Raw genomic sequence first — 19184 nt, 5'->3', positions numbered from 1 at the left:
TTGCAAAACAGCAAGTTATACAAATTTCCCATTTTACTCCCCAGAAAAAAATGAAATTTTATGAGCTGATGTTTATACTTAATGGTCTGCAAAATTCCTCTCTCCTCGGGAAAAAAAACACACCTCTCCCAAAGGCACAAGATGCCCCTCTCTCCTCCTGACTCAGAGCTGGGAATCTGAGTCAGAATTAAGATACAAACGAAGAAGCGAAAGAAATCCTAGACCTCAAGAGACCAGGAACCTTACAGGGGTAGCTATAGATAAGGCTCAAACGTCTTGATTAAGGCGAGAGAAAAAAAATTTTTCAGTGAGAGTTAGGCCCTAAAGCAGACGGAAGTGTGTGTACGACAAAGGAGAGAAAAAATCCTTTTCCTCACAGAGAGCGCATGGGTGAATGAAAACGGTTTGCTTGCTTGCGTATGTATGTGGGGGCTGTCATTAGTCTGGAGGCGACAGGGAAGGGAACAAATTTGGGAAGGGAAGGATTACAGTTGATGACTAAGATGAGGCTTGGAGAGACAAAGACGTGGAATATGCGGCTGTTCCTCCGGGTGGGGAGAATGATGATGCGGACGGAGTAGCTGGAGGTAAGGACTGATGGCGCAGGTGCTGGGAAGCCGAAGCCCAGGCCCTGGCGAGGTCGGAGGAAAAGGACTGGTACGGGGGTCCCTTCCCCGCCCTGCTCACCTTGCCAGTTGCGCAGGCAATCAGATCTCAGCGAGAGTCCGGAGGGCGGCAGGGGCGGCTGCAGCAGGAACAGGCGGGGCCCAGACACCAGTAGCGAGAGCAGCGCGGTGAAGAAGGTGGCGGATGGCACCTCCGGACAGAAGGACCAGCTCCGACTCCCAGGTTCCGAAACCGCCATGGCCGCCACCGCTCCGGTGGCTGCTGGGGACCGACTAATCGCCGGCTCCTTCCGCCTCCCCAAGCTGTCTCTCCTGGCAACAGCGGCGGAGGCGGCCGGAAACGCAGCTTCCGCAGGCTCCGCCCACGCCCAGCAGTCCAATCCGGTGGCACCGACCAGCCTCCCCTGCGCGGAGGCAGAGGGATCTCCTGTCAGCATCCTGTGGCTACGCAGCCCTGTGGCACCGCTGGCCTCCGATCTCGGGGCAGGTTCAGAGGCTTGGGTTTGGATTTCATCATCTCGGCTCCAGATACCTAAGAATGACCATTGTACGTTGTGGCGTACAGAGCCATTTCTCTCTCTTTCTCTCTCTCGCGCGCGCACACACACACACCCCTCCCTCCTCCCTCCCTTACCTGCGTTTATCCCTGTTATACGTTAAACGGATGAGAAAACTGAGGTTTGGGGAGGTCTCTGGATAGTTCAATTAAAGGATTTAGAATTCAGGACCTTCCACTGCTATGCCCTGGATTTGGCCAAGAGTACAACTGGGGCAGCCTTCAGTGGCAGGGTTAGAGAGGTATGAGCGTGAGACTAGAGAGATTATTAAGGTGCTGAAGTTTTAGGAGTGTAATATAACACTCCTAACACTCCAATTAATCAAGGTCTTTCAGGACTTTAAGTTAGCGCTTTCGTCAGAGAACAGCTGTTTAAGGTAGACAACGGGAATATTGTTTCCTCCATTACGGTGCTCCAGAAGGTGAGGCAACTTGCCGAAGGTCACAGTGGGAAGTGGTAGGACTGGGATTTGAATCCGTTTGCTAGGCTTCAATTTTCTGCCCTTTCCTCTACAGTATTTCCCCCTAATATCCTGCCTGTCTGTATGTAAATTTGCCTTAAGGCCACAAAGACTACTGAAAAATAAATGCTTCGCCTCTGTACTGGACATTCACATCCATTCTCAGGCCCTACTCTGCCCTCTCTCTGTCGTTCTGACAGTGTCTGTTCCCCTGAACATCAGGGAGAGAACCTGAGATTATTTTCATCTTTTATGTTTAGTACTAAAATATAACCATATAATTTTCCAGATATAAATATAAAGCAATGGGATATATTTAAATGGATACTATGTACATTTAAACTAATGTTGTTCGTGACAGCAGTGAGCACGAAAATTAAGATTTTAACAGGATGCAAAATATGAAACAGGAGTGTGGTGGAGCTGCTAAAAGTAGTGAATGAGGACTTAGGCTGCTGGAACCCAAGTCTGGGCCTTAGAAAAAGGAGCATGGTGGTGGTCCCATTTCCTCTGTGTCAGCCAGGCCACTCCAGGAGTTCTGGGTCTTCTAGACACACACTGAAAATGGATGTGGAAAACCAGAGCTTGTCCAACAGCTGACTGGGATTGGGAGGAGGAGGGGAGGGGGCACTTCAAATCAAGTCTGATGAGAAATAATTAAAGGAACCACAGAGACTTTCCTTCCAGGCCATTGGCTATCTGAAGTGCTTTCCTGGAGAGAACAGAGTAGATTTATTCTGTTTCTCCAGAGGGGAACACTGAGGCAGAAAGGCGAAAATGACAGGGAAACACACTTAAGAAAGAACTTTCTGACAGTTCGGGTTGTCCATCCATGGAATGAGCTGCCTTGATCAGTAATGAGTTCCCTGATACTAGAAATGTGCAAGCAGAAGCCATCTGGTGACTTGAGGAAAATATTGAAGATATATTCGAGCACCAGCTTGGAGGTGGAAATAGATGCCTTTAAAAATTTTTTTGGATCCTCAGTTCTAAGACTCCATAAACAAACACAAATGCATATGGAGGGTTGATACATTTATCATTTACCAGAGGGATAATCATATTTGGTCTCCTAGCAGAATGAGTTGTGGTGACTTCACATATCCTACAGCCAAGGGCTGTGTAGTCTAATGCAGAGAGCACCCAGTGGTCTCCTGTCTCTGATTCTGCCTCCCTCTTCTATTTTTTCCAATTGTGCCTCCAGAAAACCCCAAGACCTCTTAAGTTCAGGGGATAGAGAACTGGAATGAGCAAACAGCCTCCTTCAGCAGGCAGGTGTAGGGGTGGGACACAGCAGGACTGTGAATCATTTTTTTCTCTTTATCCTTGGTCTGCAAAAAGACTTCCAGCCTCAAATATGCTACCCAGAGATTCCTCTGTTTGTGGTCCACTGGTCATCCTCCTACTCGGAGAGTGTCTGCTTCTCCACGTGCCAGATTTTAAGGCTGGGGGACAGGCGACTTCTGAGGGAGAATGCACACCAGTGTGGACAGTTCTAGATCAAATCCATGAGCAAATGCTGTCATCTCTACCTGCAACCCATTCTCCACCCAGTGGAACCAGGGTGGGTTTTTAAAAAAGTAAATCAGAAGGTATTGCTGCTCTTGTTACAATTTATAATCAGTTAATTAGATATCCCACACATCCTATTCCCTGCTAACCTTCCTCAGCTCATCTTCTACCACTCTACTTGCCTTGTGGGAGATGGAATAATGGCCCCCAAAGATGTCCACATCCTAATCCCTGGAAGGTATGTATATGTTACTTTATGTAGCAATAAGAACTTTGCAGATGTGATTAAGTTAGAAATATTGAGGTGGGAAAAAGATCCTGGATTATTTGAGGGGCCCAATGGAATTATGAGGATCCTTTTAAGGAGATAGATCAGAGGGACAGAAGGTGATGTGATGACAGAAGCAGAAGTTGGAGCTATCTGCTTTGAAGATGGAGGCAGGGGCCACCAGCCAAGGAATGAGGCAACCTCAAGAAGCTGGAAACTTATTTTTTCCTAGAGTTTCCAGAAAGAACTAAGCTATGCTGACACCTTGATTTTAGCCATGTAAAATCCATTGCGACTTCTGACCTCCAGACTGAAAGATTATAAATTTCTTGGGGAGGTTTCCAATTTATTATTGTGGTAAAATACATATAACATTTATCATCTTAACCATTTTAAGTGTACAGTTAAGTGGTATTACATATATTCATATTGTTATACAACCATCACCACCATCCATCTCCATAACTCTTTTCATTTTGTAAAACTGAAACTATACCCATTAAACAACACCTCCCCATTCCTCACTCCCCCTAGCCCCTGACAACTGCCATTCTACTTTCTGTCTACAGAGATTTTATCTACTCTAGGTATCTCATATAAGTAGAATCATATGACATTTGTCTTTTTGTGACTGGCTATTTTACTTAGCATAATGTCCTCAAGGCTCATTCATATTGTAGCATTTGTCAGAATTTCCTTCCTTTTTAAGGCTGCATAATATTCCATTGTATGGATATAGCACATTTTGTTTATCCATTAATCTGTCAATGGACACTTGAGTTCCTTCCTCCTTTTGCTACTATGCACAATGCTGTGGAAAACATGGATATACGAATATCTCTTTGAGACTTGGCTTTCAATTATTTTGTGTGTATACCCAGAAGTGAAATTGCTGGATCATATTATAGTTCTATTTTTAATTTTAATGGTGCAGCAGCTGCACCATTTTACATTCAGACCAATGATACACAATTCCAGTTTTCTCTATATCCTCATCAACACTTGTTTTCTGCTTTAAAAAAAAAAAATAGTAGCGATCTAATGAGTATGAAGTAGTAATTTGTGTTGTTTTAAGCTATTAAGTTTGTTGTAATTTGTTGCAGCAACAATAAGAAGTGAATACATTCCCTCATTCACTACACCGATGTCCTTTCAGTTTTCAAACAAGCCAAAGTCTTTCTCACCTCAGGGCCTTTGAACATGCTCTTCCCTCTGCTTTCTTCTCCTGGTTAGTGTGGTGGCCTCCTTCGTAGCCATTGGGTCTCCAGCTCACATGTTTCTTTTCTTCCCAGATCAACTTCCCTGTTATTTCTTCTTTCAGTGCACTTGCCACAGTCTCACCTGTTCATGTCTCGAGTCAGCTGATTGTTTGTCACTCTTACTAGGCTATAAGCTTTCCAAGGGCAATGACCTGCTGCTATGTCCCCCAGCACCTAGAATAGAACCCAGCACATAGTTGGTGCTCAGAAATATTTGTTAGTCCCTCCTCTATGCAGCTGGTGTCTTTGGTGTGGAGAAGAAAAGGCTGTGGTGGGTCAGAGGCTAGAGGACATGATAAGCACCAAATGTCTCAATTTGCAATGCTGAGACAGCTTTGGGACCAGTGCCAACCATCTAAATTGGCCAGCTGAGGTGTTCTTGGATTTACCACAACCCCCCTTATCCCCCCACCTGCCACCTCCAGGACACATCTGCAGAAAGAACGGAGTGACTACAGGGCTTGGAAGGGGCTAGGGGTAAGGTGAGGACTGGACCTCACCCACTTCCACAGGCATTCCAGGGGCACAGTATATCAGATCTCTCAGGCCACCCAAGTGGTTCCAGCCACCCAAGGAGGAGCCCACTGAGCAGCGCAGCTCCTTATTGGCCTGCTCTTCCTCTTCTTTCATCATATGAGGACGGCAGCAGTTCAGAATGACTTTGGTTATCAGTTCCCCACTCAAACTTCCTTTAGCAGCCCTTAATCCTCCAAGCCAGGGGCTCCAGACCCCTGGGTTGTGGACTGGTATCAGTCCATGGCCTGTTAGGAACCACGCCACACAGCAGGAGGTGAGCGGCAGTCGAGCAAGCAAAGCTTAATTTCTCTTTGCAGCTGCTCCCCAGTGCTAGCATCACCACCTCAGCTCTACCTGAGATCATCAGGCATTAGATTTTCATAGGAGTGCCTGTCCCTGGTGCCAAAAAGGTTGGGGACTACAATTCTAAGCCACATCCTTACTGCTCCCTGCTGGACAACCTGTGCAGAGTTCCTTGAGTCTGGTGGAGAAATGGTCCCTTCTCAAAGTAGAATACTGCCCCCTGCTGGTTGTCTCCAGAATTGGCTCACATCTAGACAGATGACTTTAATCTGGGGACAGTTGAGTCCTCCCTCTGTGCCCCCCCCAATTAAATCATCAAAATCTTGGATGGCACCCCCCACAAAGTAATGTGACTGCAGCCTTCTGTGGGATTCATTTGTCAAGACCTCTCTCCCCAGTTCTCTTTTCCCACGCTCTCAGGATAGGACACAGGACACAGAGCAGGAAGCCCACTGCCTAAGCACGCATCGACCCCAGGGGAAGGAATACCAGTCCATTCGCTCCATTCCTGGCTGGTATCTGATTTCTACAATAATTCTCTTGGGTCATCCAAAAATTATCTCCAGTGTTAGTTAAATGGTTGTGTGTTTACAGTCCAGTATGATACAGCTATGCAGAACATTATGCTGCAGTTTAAAAATAATATTTATCAACCCAAGAAAAGCAAAAACATATGTCCACACAAAAATTTGCACCAGGGTGTTCATAGCAGCATTATTTATAATGCCGAAAAGTGGAAACGACCCAAATGTCCATCGGCTGATGGATGAGTAGACAAAATGTGGTATATACATACAGTGAAATATTCACCCACCAAAAAAAAAAAAAAGTCAAGTGCTAAAACATGCTATAACATGGATGAACTTGAAAACATGCGAAGTAAAATAGGTCCAAAAGGAGCACATATTGTATGATTCCATTTACATGAAATGTCCAGAGTAGGCAAATCCATAGAGACAGAAAATATATTAATGGTTGCCAAGGGGTGAGGGAAAATAGGGATGGGGAGTAAGTGTTAACAAGGAATGGTGTCTCTTTTTGGGAGTGATAAGAATGTTTTAGAATTAATGGTGATGATTGCATAACTCTTTGAATATACTAAAGCTAGTGAACCGTACACTTAAAAATAGTGAATATTATGGTATATGACATATCTTAATAAAAAAATGTGCAAAGAAATGAAAAATTTAGAAACTAAACACCTGATAGAATTGTGTACTGAAAAAAATGAATTTTACTGTAAGTTTAAAAATAAATTTTAGTGTCAAGGTGGTCAAGTGGTCAAGAGTAGGTAAACACTCTAATTGCCTCCTATAATGACTACATCAAAATTGCAACTAAACTACAGAACAACCATCATTCAGAATCACGTGAAATCTAGCTGAACAGAAATCCTTCAACTGGGGACACACAGAAGAGGCCACTTTGAGACTGGTAGGAGGGGTGGAGATGTGGAATGGGCTGATCCCACACCCTTATGTGGCAGTTGAGAATTGGAAGAGATATCTCAGCTGTGGAGATCCCCCCCAGAGGAGCAAGACCAGCCCACTGTTCTAGTGCAAGGAAGAGAAGTCCCCACAGCTTCTGTATGAAAAACAGTGGAGATTGTGGCTGAGTGAGATGGAGAGCCACTGGAATTGCAGACATTCCTCTTAAGGGGCCTGTGCACAGACTTATTTGCTGACAGACTCACTTGCTCTGAGATATAGCACTGGGGCAGCAGCTTGAAAGGTGCCAGGGATATACAGGGAGGAACTAAATTTCTCTAGCTTCAGGGTGATGGCAAGAGAGGCAGCTTTCTCCCAGACAAAAGTGCTGGCAGAATCCATTGTTCCTTTGCTGAGCCCTCCCTTCTCCTAGCATGCAAATGCAGGTGGCCACCATATCTGAGTCTCTATCAACCTGACTAACACAGGTCACCCCACTCAGGTGATTCCCTGAGACCTCACCCCACCCAACTTGTGGGCCCACCCAAGCCACTTGCAGTGGCTATACCATACAAACACCCCATCTTGGCTCATGCTTTAGACTTTCCTAAACTCTCTGAAAGGTTCAAAACCTAAACAAGCGACATCTGGCCTCTCTCAGTGTGCCCCATACTTCTTGTTGAGCAGCCCCAAGCCCAGCACTAGCCGTAGTAGCCTTGGTTTGCAGCTTGGCCTCTTGAGGTACATCCAAGCCCAGTGTGGGTGGCAGCCATCACAGATTGCTTGGTGGTTCATGCCAGGTGGCTCCGGCAGGGCACAGACTGCACTTGAACTTGGCCTGTGGCAGGACCCCTCCCAAGAGGCCCTGGCCTGTGTTCCTGGTAGCTAGCTTCGGTCTGAACTGGAGCATCACCTGGGGCCACATCTGAGAATGACATACACAAAAGCAGATTGAGCAGGCACCAGAGCCCAGCTAAAATGAATCTTGCTCTCTAGGGTCAGCCCTGAACAATAGCTCCTCCACTATAGTCATGGCCAGTTCTCATGACCAATCATCTTGAGGATCAATACCTCCCATTGATGTGCAAATAGCAACCAAGGCTCAACTATAACAAGTTAGCATACACAACCCATACAAGGGACACACCTGAAGCACTTGGCTCAGGTGACCAGGGAGACTTCAATACTGGACTCCACAGGACACCTACTACATAAGACCAGGAGAATATAGCAGCCCTACCTAATACATAGTGTTGTAGCTGCCAGCCCCCGAAAGACACACGGACCATCAGAAATCAGTGAGTTATAGGAAACATACTCTTTATTCAGCCAGATGAGTCTGCCAGGGGTACGCAGACCCCAAATTAAGCTGCCCCAAAATGTAGAGGTACAGGGTTTTTAATCCCTAAATCCCATTCCTCATTCTGTCTTAAACACAAAGGTCTATTTTTCTCCTATTCACTACCTGTCAATCCACAGGTCGGGTGTGCAAGCAGGGGTACAGAAGCAGAAAGATTATTGTTAGACTGTTATGTTCCCATGGGCGATAGCCAAGCAGTAATTTTTCAGCCAGCACATTCCCCACTGGCCTTAGCAGGAAATCAAATCCTTGATTCTTCATGTGGAATTTGCTCATAGCCTCTATTTTGTAATACTAATTCTCTTTCTTATAAAGTTAACAAGAGGAGGAGGATGATTAAAGGTCCAGCTACAGCAGATAGGAGAGTTGTTAGCCATGGTGACCAATTGAACATCCTATGAAATCAGTTATTTGATTCTAATCTCTGTTGTTCTCTGGCATCTAAATTTCTCTGTACTAGTCGTAAGCTCTTTCTAATTACTCCAGAGTCATTAGCGTAGAAGCAACAGGTTTCACCTAGAGCCAAACATAATCCATCTTGTTCTAAGAATAATAAATCTAAACCTCTTCTATTTTAGAGGACTACTTCTGCTAGTGAATCGACTTGAAGTTCTAGCCTGCTGAGCTCAGTTAAGTTTAGGGGAGTTCCTACCCCGACATAGTAAGGGGGTTTTGGGTTTAGGCACAACCAGCAATCTTGTCCTATGTCCGGGGTGGTCTTATTTAAGACCTTTTATATTGTTGTTAACATAGTTATTAATGCTCCTTCTGTTTCTGGTTGTGGCTGGTCAAATGCCTGGGCTAAAGGAATAAAAAGGAAGAAACAAAGGGTTATACTTATGTATGCTTGAGTCTTAGTCTTAAGGGCCCATCTTCCTGAGCTGCCTTCACGTGGGAGTGATGAATCCATGATGGGATGCCATCTACTTTAACTGAAGTGGGCGTCATCAGGTAGACAGTGAAGGGTCCTTTCTATTTGGGTTCTAGTCCTTTGAAAGTGAACTTCTGGATCCACACAGAGTCCCCAGGCTGAAACTGACGGGGAAGTCTGTCCTCTGGGGCTGAGTGGGCAGCACGAACCTGGGACCAAATCTCCTTCTATACACTTTGAAGGGCCTGTAAAGACTTAGGTAAGACAAGGTTACGTAGTTCTGTCTTTTTCTCATCTTCTATTCTAGGTACTAAAGGTGGGGGTTTTCCAAAGAAAATTTCAAATAGGATGAATGCATTAACATACAGAGTACATCTGGCTCAAAGAGCAAAGGGGGGAAGTTCTACCCAGGTCCCACCAGTTTCTAATCCTAACAGACTAATGTCTCTTTTAGGGTTCGATTCATTCGCTCTACTTGCCCCGAACTTTGGGGCTGGTAGGCGCAGTGGAGTTTCCATTGCAAATTTAGGTAGCTAGCCAATTGTTGTGATACCTTTGCTACGAAGGCTGGCCTGTCATCCGACCCTAAAGTTCCGGGGGAACAAATCGAGGGACAATTTCTTGTAGTAGTTTCTTAGTAACTACTAAGGCAGTCTCTTTCCTGGTAGGGAAGGCCTCTGCCTATCCTGAAAAGGTATTTATAAAAACAAGTAAATATCTGTAGGCCCCCACAGTCGGGGTTACCTCAGTGATATCTATTTCCCAGTGGCCCCCCGGATAAGTTTCTCTTTCCCTATGCCTAGGTTCTTCTATTTTCCTCTTCTTTGAATTAACTTGGGCACAAGACGGGCATCGTGAGGCAATCTTCTCTGCAATTCTTCTCCCTTCTAGCAAGTGAAAGTAGGGGTCTAAAGCTTAGAGCATCTTAGTTCGCCCTAGGTGTGTGGTCTGGTGTAGTTGGTGGAGGAGAGTCCTTCCAAGGGCTGTGAGAGCCTGATTTTTCCATCTGGGGTCGTCCACTACTCCTGTTGGTTCCTAGTGGCTCCCTTGTCTTGAAAATATATGTTCTTTTCTGCCGTATAGGTTGGAGACGGAGGCAGTTCTGGGTAAGGGACAACAGTCAGTAGATGTGGTGGGGGCCCCACTGGCCTTGTGGCCACACTGTTCTTGTCTCTGCATTGGCTCGTCGGTTTCCCTCAGCCTCAGGACTATTCCCTTTTTGATGCTCTTTACAAAGAACAATAGCAAGCACTTTAGGCATCTATATGGCTTCATGTAAGGCTAAGATCTCCCCCTTGTTCTTGATATCCTTTCCAGCTGAAGTCAGAAGCCCTCTTTCTTTGCAGATGGCTCCGTGTACATGTGCAGTGACAAAGGCATATCGGCTGTCAGTGTATATTGTGACTGCTTTATCCTTTCCCCCATCTTAGTGCTTCCGTGAGGGCGATGAGCTCAGTCTTTTGAGCAGAAGTCCCATGGGGAAGAGCCTGTGACCAGATGGTGCCAGTTAGAGTAACGACCACTGCCCCAGTGTACTTCCTTCCTTCTTGCATGAAGTTGCTCCCATCCATGAACAGAACTTCATCGGCTTCAGGCAGAGGGGAGTCCTTGAGGTCTGGCCGCGAGGAACAAAAGCATCAGTGAAATCTATGCAGTCATGAATGGGGGTCTAGGAGTTTGCATCTGGCAATAGATTGGCTGGGTTGATGACAGTAGCTTTGGATTTTAGCCATATGTTTGGGGTCATCCGGTGCCTCCCTGTTGTTGAACACCTTCTGTGCTATCTCAACAAGTTGGGACAGGTTCATCCTTGCAAAACTTTTTAAGTTTTGCAATTTACACCAAATATTAGGGGCTGCCTGAGTAGCAAGGGCTATATTAATTGCCTGCTGGTTCTCAGGGGCCTCAGGATCAATAGGGGTGTGTACCCGGTATGCCTCGTTCAAGAAACACTCCGGGGGATTCCTGAGGTCTCTGTACAACTTCAGTTACCTTAGAAAGGTTAGTTGGCTGATGAGCAGCCATCCTAATTCCCCCAATTAGAATCTGGTGGTACCGATCTAATGCCATTCTCCCTGCTTGAGAAATGTGTCTTCAGGCCAGGTGGGTGGAGGGAAATTCCTCCTCAATCTGTTCCTGTGCTTCCTCAACTTTCCTCCCTTCCATAGCTATCTTTTTTATTTCGGTCTAAATCCACATTCTTCCTCCTGTGAAGGGGGTAATTAAAAGCTGTTGGCAATTGTCCCAGGTGAGGTAGTGAATCTGAAAGACACTTTCTAAGAGTCCTATTAATGCCTGGGGTTTTCCAGAGAAAGGCAGATTCTGTGCCTTCCAGTTGTACAGGTCACTAGTCAAGAAAGGCAGGTAAACCATAAAGGGCCTATCTATGTGATGCCCCTGGAGTGGTGCTTCTCGCAAGGGGAGGATGGCTGGGGTGGTGGTATTGGCTGGTACCCCACCTGGAGCGGGAGAAGGAGGCCCATAGGGGTTACCTGCTGGCATCTGGGGAGGTGAGGTGGTGCTATTTGGCCTCTGTTGTCCTGGATTATAGGGTGGGGGAAGGTCACTGTCCTCCCGTGGAGATTGGAGGACTGAGGGACTGGGCAGTCTTGGAGATTCAGTTGCTGCATGTTTTGGGGTGCCCACAACTAAGACTTGCACCCCTAGAGAAAGGGCACACTGGTGGAGCCAAGGAGGGGGTGTCTGAACAAAGTTTAACCATTGATTGATGTTGGGAAACTAATCAGGATGTCCCGGGTCTCCCATAACAATCTTCCAAACATTCCTCACTAAACTCCTGTCAAAAGAACCCTCCAGAGACCAGTTTACATCAAAAGACAGCCACTCAACTTCACACAATGTTTTTAGTCTGCCTGGAGAAAACTTTATGCCATAGTCAGCTCCTTCTACAAATCCTTCTTTGAAATGTCGCAGGAGACAACCCAAGGGTGTCTTCTGTGAAATCGGGCTTTCCCCCATCGCTTGCGCAGAAAACACAAAACAGACACTCAGACAAGAACAATTACTAGGGTGTAGGTGGACCCAGAGAAGTCTGCCACCTATGACCTAGACAAGACCAAAGACAATAGGTAGAACCTGAAAACAGGGCACAGGAGGCGGTGTCCCACGGCCTGGCCACAGTCCGGGAGATATGACTGCGTCCAGTCTCTCCACAGACCCCCAGTGACCGGTCAACAGAAACAGGAACAGAAAGGTACCTTTTATCCAGACACCAAGGCCTCGGAGATTCCCGTCGGGACCAGGAACAAAGAGTATGTCCTAAAGGTTGCGTCCTTGATGATTGTACTGACCCATCACAGCATTCAAGGGCTCTGGAATGTCTCAGGTTGGCCACCCCTTTGAATCCGCAAAAGGGACAGAAACTGCTTTGGAGGCCAGTCCGGTCTTAGATCCCAGGGCCACTCCCTGAGATCTCACTGGCTCCTCCAAATGTTGTAGCCGCCAGTCCCCGAAAGACACACAAACCACCAGAAACCGGTGAGTTATAAGAAACATACTCTTTATTCAGCCAGCTGGGTCTGCCAGGGGTACGCAGACCCCAAATTAAGCAGCCCCGAAATGTAGAGCTACAGGGTTTTTAAGCCCTAAATCCTATTCCTCATTCTGTCTTAAACATAAAGGTCTTTTTTTCTCCTATTCACTCACTACCTGTCAACCCACAGGTCGGGTGTCAAGCGGGGGTACAGAAGCATAAAGCTTATTGTTAGAATGTTATGTTCCCATGGGCGATAGCCAAGCAGTAATTTTCCAGCCAGTACAATAGAAACAAACACAGGGAGGCATCCAAAATGGGGAGACAAAGAAACATGTCTCAGATGAAAGAACAGAAAAAATCTCCATAAAAAGATCTAAACTAAATGGAGACAGGGAATTTACCAGATGTAGATTTCAAAACACTGGTTATAAGGATACTCAATGAACTTAGGGAAAGAGTAGATGAATTCAATGAGAACTTTAATAAAGGGATAGAAAACATAAAAATGGAGATACTAAACATAAAAAACTCAGTCAAAAATGAAGAATACAAAAACGAAAATGAAGCATAATTTAGGAGGAATCGATAGTAGATAAATGAAGCAGAAGATTGATTCGGTGATTTAGAAAATAAGGTAGCAGAAAACACCCAATCAGAACAGCAACAAGAAAAAAGAATCCAAAAAAAAAAATGAGGATAGAGTAACGGGCCTCTGGGACAACATCAAGCATACCAACATTTGCATCATAGAGGTACCAGAAAGAGAAGAGAGAGAGCAAGAAATTGAAAACCTATTTGAAGAAATAATGACTGAAAACTTCCCTAACCTGGAGAAAGATATAGACATGCAAGCCCAGGAAAAGTAGAGGGTACCAAACAAAATGAACCCAAAGAGGCCCACAACAAGACACATCATAATTAAAATGCCAAAGGATAAAGACAAAGAGAGAATCTTAAAAGCAGCAAGAGAAAAGCCATTAGTTACCTATAAGGGAGCTCCCATAAGACTATCAGATGATTTCTCAACAGAAACTTTGCAGGCTAGTAGGGAATTGGCAAGAAATATTCCAAGTGATGAAAAACAAGGACTTACAACCAAGATTATTCTACCCAGCAAAGTTATCATTTAGAATTGAAGGACAGATAAAGAGCTTTCTAAGTAAGAAAAAGCTAAAGAGTTTATCACTGCCAAGCCAGTATTACAGAAAATGTTGAAGGGACTTCTTTAAGAAGAAGAGAAAAGATAAAAAGATAAAAGTATGAATAAATAAAATGACAATAACTACATATCTATCAACAATTACTTTAAATGTAAATGGATTAAATGCTCCAGTGAAAAGAAAGAATAGCCAAATAGATAAGAAAACAAGACCCTTACTTATGCTACCTACAAGAGGCTCACTTTAGATTGAAAGGCACACATAGACTGAAAGTAAAGAGATAGAAAAAGATGTTTCATGAAAATGGAAGCAAACAAACAAAAAAGCTGGAGTAACAATACTTATATCAGACAAAATAGACTTTGAAACAAAGGCTATAGCAAGAAACAAAGAAGGACCCAGTTATCCTACTTCTGGGTATTTATCCAAAGAAACCCAAAACACTACTTCGAAGGGACACATGAATCCATATGTTCATTGCAGCATTATTTACAATAGTCAAGATATGAACGCTACCTGAGTGTTCATCAATGGATGGATAAAGAAGAGGTGGTATATACATATACAATGGAATATTACTCAGCTATAAAAAAGAATGAAATCTTGCCATCTGCAACAGCATGGATGTTCAGTGGAGTAAGTCAGATGAGAAAGACAAACGCCAGATGATTTCACTTATATATGGAATCTAAAGAACAAAATAAACAAGCAAACAAAACAGAAAAAAACTCATAGATACAGAGAACATTTTGATGGTTGCCAGATGGGAGGGGAGTTGGGGGGTGGGTGGAAAGGAGAAGAGATTAAGAAGTACAAATTGGTAGTTACAAAATAGTTATGGGGATGTAAAGTATAGCATAAAGAATATAGTCAGTAATATTGTAATAACTATGTATGGTGTCAAATGGGTACTAGATTTACCAGAATGATCACTTTGTAAGTAATGTAAATGTTTAATCACTATTTTGTACACCTAAAACTAATATAATATCATATGCCAACTGTAATTTTAAAATAAATTTTAAATAAATTTTAATAAATTATTTTAAAATAAATTTTAATAAATTATTTTAAAAAATAAAATAATAAATTTTAAATATGAAGAAATTTCAAGTATCTTGCAGGTGAACCTATATCTGAATCAAATTTGTACCTGCCAGAGACTCTAATACATTGCTTTATATTTAGCAGTTGCATATTAAAGTCAATGATAATTAAATAAAAATTATTTTCTTTGGGCAAGCAATAGCACATTTCGGGCAGTTACTTTTTCATTCCCATGACCCAGTGCTGACAAAAGGTCCCTATTTCTCGGTGATTGACAAGCCTCCAGTTACACACTGATCTGGAGAGTCCCTTTTTGAGGTATTGCCAGCTGCCAACCTAGGTCGATGTGCCCTCTGCCTTCCAGTAAAACAAACCTTCTGTCTGACTGAACTCCACTCACGACTTCTCTTCTATACATTCTGACCCAACTTCCTCTACCTCCTCCCCACAGTTTCTACACATGTGTCTGTATATATACATACATAAAGACCTATGATGGATTGTGACATGAGCAAGAAATAACTTAATGGGTCAAGCCTCTGAGATTTGCAGATTTGTCTTTCTCACCCAGGCCCTAGAGCAAACAAATGGCATACACACTCAAAATGGGGCCCTTGAGGGGAACTTAATAAAGAGACTATTTATAAAGGTGTGAGTGAGGTAGGGATAGTGTAATACCCCAGGGCTGGGAATGGCTGAGAGCCATTACACTTCCTAAGGCCTGAAGGGGCAAGCAGAGGGCATCATTCCTGGGCCTGATGAGAGCAGCTGTACCAGTAGAGAGATGAGCCAGCTTGCTGGTGCCTCTCATTGGTCCAAGCCTCCTGAAGACAGAGGGCCTGAGCGCCTCCTGATACGGTGCATAAAGACCAGCCTACTCCACAGAGAAGGATAGAGAAAGGTGGAGAGTGTATGAGGAGAATAAAAAATATTCTGGCCACCCTGCTAGAGCCACCACTATTACCTTAAATTACACCACAACCAAGAGTTAAACCTCCTTTACTGGAGTTTATTCCTTAGAGTTTGTGATGGGGGGTCGGAGGTCGGGGAGAGAGGATTGGGCCAGGGGAGGGTGGAGAGAGTAAGAGGGTGGGGATGCATCAGCTTTTGAATCAGAATAACTGAATTTAAGGGGATAATAAGATTTACTTCTCAAATCTGTGATGAAGAACAAATGAGTTAATATGTATGGACATTTTATAAAGTACTATGCAAAAATAATTTATTGTAATTATACCCCACTGGGTTCCCTCCCCAGGATTACAAGCCAACCCAGACTTCCATTCCCGAGGGCTTACATCTGCCCCACTGTGCTGTCCTCATTTTGGCCTCCGTCATCTCCAGTGCTTTCCCAAGTGGCCTCCCTGCCTCTGGCTCTTTCCTGGAGTGAACATAGGAAGGACACAGACATTGGGGCCAAAGAGATGTGGGGTTGAATTCTGGCTTTGCCATTTATTGGCTGAGGACCTGGCTTAATCTTCTTAGCTTTAATGTTCTCACCTGTGAAATACATACAATGAAGCTTCCCTCAGAACATTAGAAGTCATATATGCAAGACACCTGGCAAAGTGAGTGATCAATAAATTATAGCTATTATGATTGATCCCCCCACTGGTGCCAGATCAATCTCCTCAAAGAACAAGTCAAGGCTCAAAACTCACCTGTGACTGCTCACAGACCAGTACAAATTCCTCACTGTTGGGAAGCACGGACCTAAAGGAGAAATCTGAAAGGCTGTTGATCATAAAGGGATGGTAAAGGCATCCAGACTGGCTAGAGGGATAAAAGGGAGTAAGCTGGAGAAATGACAGAAGTCGATCTATCTTACAGCAAAAGATTCAGACCTTAGACAAAGAAGCAAAATAAGGAGAGAAAGGAAGCAGAAGGATGGCATGATTTGCATTCTTTTGGCAACTAGAGTGAGGAAAACCCGAATACAGAGGGAATCCGTCAAAATGGACCCAAAGAATTCCGCTCTGGGTCGCCCTGGACACAGACTCCACCCTCACTCCTGGGGATGCCTCAGGAAAGAAAACGAAGGCAGATGTGGGGACTAGGAGTCATGAGGGATCACATGTGGTCTGTTAGTTCAGTCTTGGGGCAGATTTAGGGAGAGTTTGGGGAGGGTGTTGCGCCTCCAACCTGCTCCTTGGCTGCCGCTGCTAGCGATAAATCCGGAAGTTGCACTTCGGACTGTCTTGCCTCTTCTGTCTGTGGGCTTTTCTGCCTGGAAGGAATCCCAGCCCTATGAAAGGCAAAGACCTCTCACTGGGGGACCTGCATGGGTCGACCTTGCACTGCCTCAGCCTGGACAGCCACCCTCTTCTTCAGGGGTTTAGGAAGTGGAGCAGGCCCACTGGGACATTCGAGCCCCCTCATCGAGGGAGAAAGGCAGTATGAGGCAAGAGAAGGACCACTGGGAACCAGACCAGGGTTTACATCCCAGCTCTGCCTCCTACAGTCTGGGTTTCAGGTACCATTTCAGCCCCTTTGGGCCTATAAAATAGGCCTAATAAGTTTCCGCACAGCTGTTTTTATTCACAGTCAACCAATTTTTATTGATTCTATAGTTTCCTGAATGGCCATGCTGGGAGTGGAAAGGGAGGAGGGTCTGCAAACATATATGCTTATTAAAAACACAGAAAAGATTAATATGAAATTAGCAGATATAAATGCGGGTACATGAAGGCACGTAGAAATTCTTCCTCAAATCTTAACCTTTCCACCGAATGGCAAATTCCTTTCCATGAACATACCCTGATTGAGCTCTCTTAAGTAGGAAGCAACCTCTCCTTCACTGGAGTTAGGTAGCATTCAGTGCAAATAATTTGCACTGAGAAGGATACAACTTCATTATTATGGTGTTCTAGGCAACAGCGTGTAAGCCTCAGCTATGTTCATGTGTCCCAGGCTGACAAAGCAGTTTCTATCTGGGACAAACCAGGCTCATGGCACAGAAAAAAAGACTAAGTGCAATGGACTAAGTGGAGACATGTATCAGCTCTTAGAACTCCTTCCGAGAAGCGGCGTTTGTCACTTCCATTCACATAGTCATTAGCCATATTAAATAAACAATAGAGACTAACTTTAAAGGAGGAGGAGGTAATAATTTTCACACAGGGAAGAAGAGTGAATATTTGGAATAATAACATAATCTACCACAGGGCCAATGAACAGAATCCTTTCTCACCTGAATTCTGCACAAAGACATTAAGGAGCCAACACAGGGAGAATCAAAATGACTCCTTCATTACCAATATAGGCTAGATTGAAGGATGACAGCTTGATAGGATAGCCGAAAAGAGATTGCTAATATAAGCCTAGAATTTAAAACCTTATTGCCCAATGGTGGCTGTGTTGGATGGGACAGGCCTGTAGGGGAACCTGCTTCTACAGGAGCAGAAAACACACTCTAAGGAACCAGCTCTCAAGCAAAGAGGAAACCTAGTTTCTCCTTCCAAATTTTCCAGGCAAATAACTATTCCGACTTCTCTGAAATATAAGTAAATGAACAGACAGGGAAGTCAAGAGCACAATGCTATTAAGCACCCGCCACATGGAAAGGAACATCAGAATTGGGGAGGAAACACTGTGAAGTAAGCATCTTTCAGATGAGGAAACTGAGCTCAGTGAGGACCAGTAACTTGCTCAAGCCCACTTCAGCAAATTAATCGAACCCAAAGAGGAGATTGTGGGAAGCTCTGATTAGTAGCCAAGTTGTGGGTAACTTGGTGACTTACTACTTATGATTGGCATCTGAAGTGGGGCAGTCTTGTGGGACTGAGCCCTTACCCTGTGGGATCTGATGCTATTTCAGGTAGATTTGAATTAAAATGTAGGACACCCAGCTGGTGTCACACAGAATTGCTTGGTAGGAGAATACCTGTACACATTTGGTGACCAGAAGTATCAGAAGTGAAGTGTTCTGTGTGAAAGTAAAAAGGAGGCCCACAGGAGGAAAGACTACTGAGTTTTTTTTCCCCAATAGTGCCTTGTTGTTGGTGATGTTCACCTTGATCTTTGGGTTAAAGTGGTGTCTCCCAGGATTCCCTACTGTAAAGTTTCTATTTTTCCCTCTATACTTAATAAAATTTTGGAGGATAGACGTGGGGGGACCATGTAAATACCCTGTTTCCCCTCAAACGTTCTCAGGCATCAATATTTATCAAAGCTCCTTGGGTGAGTACAAGGAGAAGCCATGGCTGAAAAACACTGAACAGAGTGAGTTCAGGTAGGAGCTGATAAGATTGGTGGGATGGAGACTTGAGAAGAGGTGACATGAGGAATGGCTGAAGGCCTGGAGAAGATAAGATGAAGGGACT

General features: G+C 44.5%; 1 protein-coding gene across 2 annotated transcripts in view; it reads right to left on the bottom strand.

The window, feature by feature from the left end:
- The window catches only part of RHBDD2 (rhomboid domain containing 2), a 12140-nt gene extending 11174 nt beyond the window's left edge, over positions 1-966 (bottom strand). The window contains exon 1 of one of the 2 annotated variants that reach the window (XM_039848986.1): positions 688-966. In XM_039848986.1, coding sequence (XP_039704920.1) covers positions 688-865 — 178 coding nt within the window. In that variant the 5' untranslated portion in view covers positions 866-966. The remainder of the gene's footprint in view (positions 1-687) is intronic. The other variant, XM_039848987.1, reaches the window with a different exon arrangement.
- Between the last annotated feature and the right edge of the window lie 18218 nt (positions 967-19184).

This window comes from Pteropus medius, unplaced genomic scaffold (assembly GCF_902729225.1).
Source record: "Pteropus medius unplaced genomic scaffold, Ma_sr-lr_union100, whole genome shotgun sequence".
Classification (NCBI taxonomy): domain Eukaryota; kingdom Metazoa; phylum Chordata; class Mammalia; order Chiroptera; family Pteropodidae; genus Pteropus; species Pteropus medius.
This window is presented reverse-complemented; position numbering and strand designations above follow the sequence as displayed.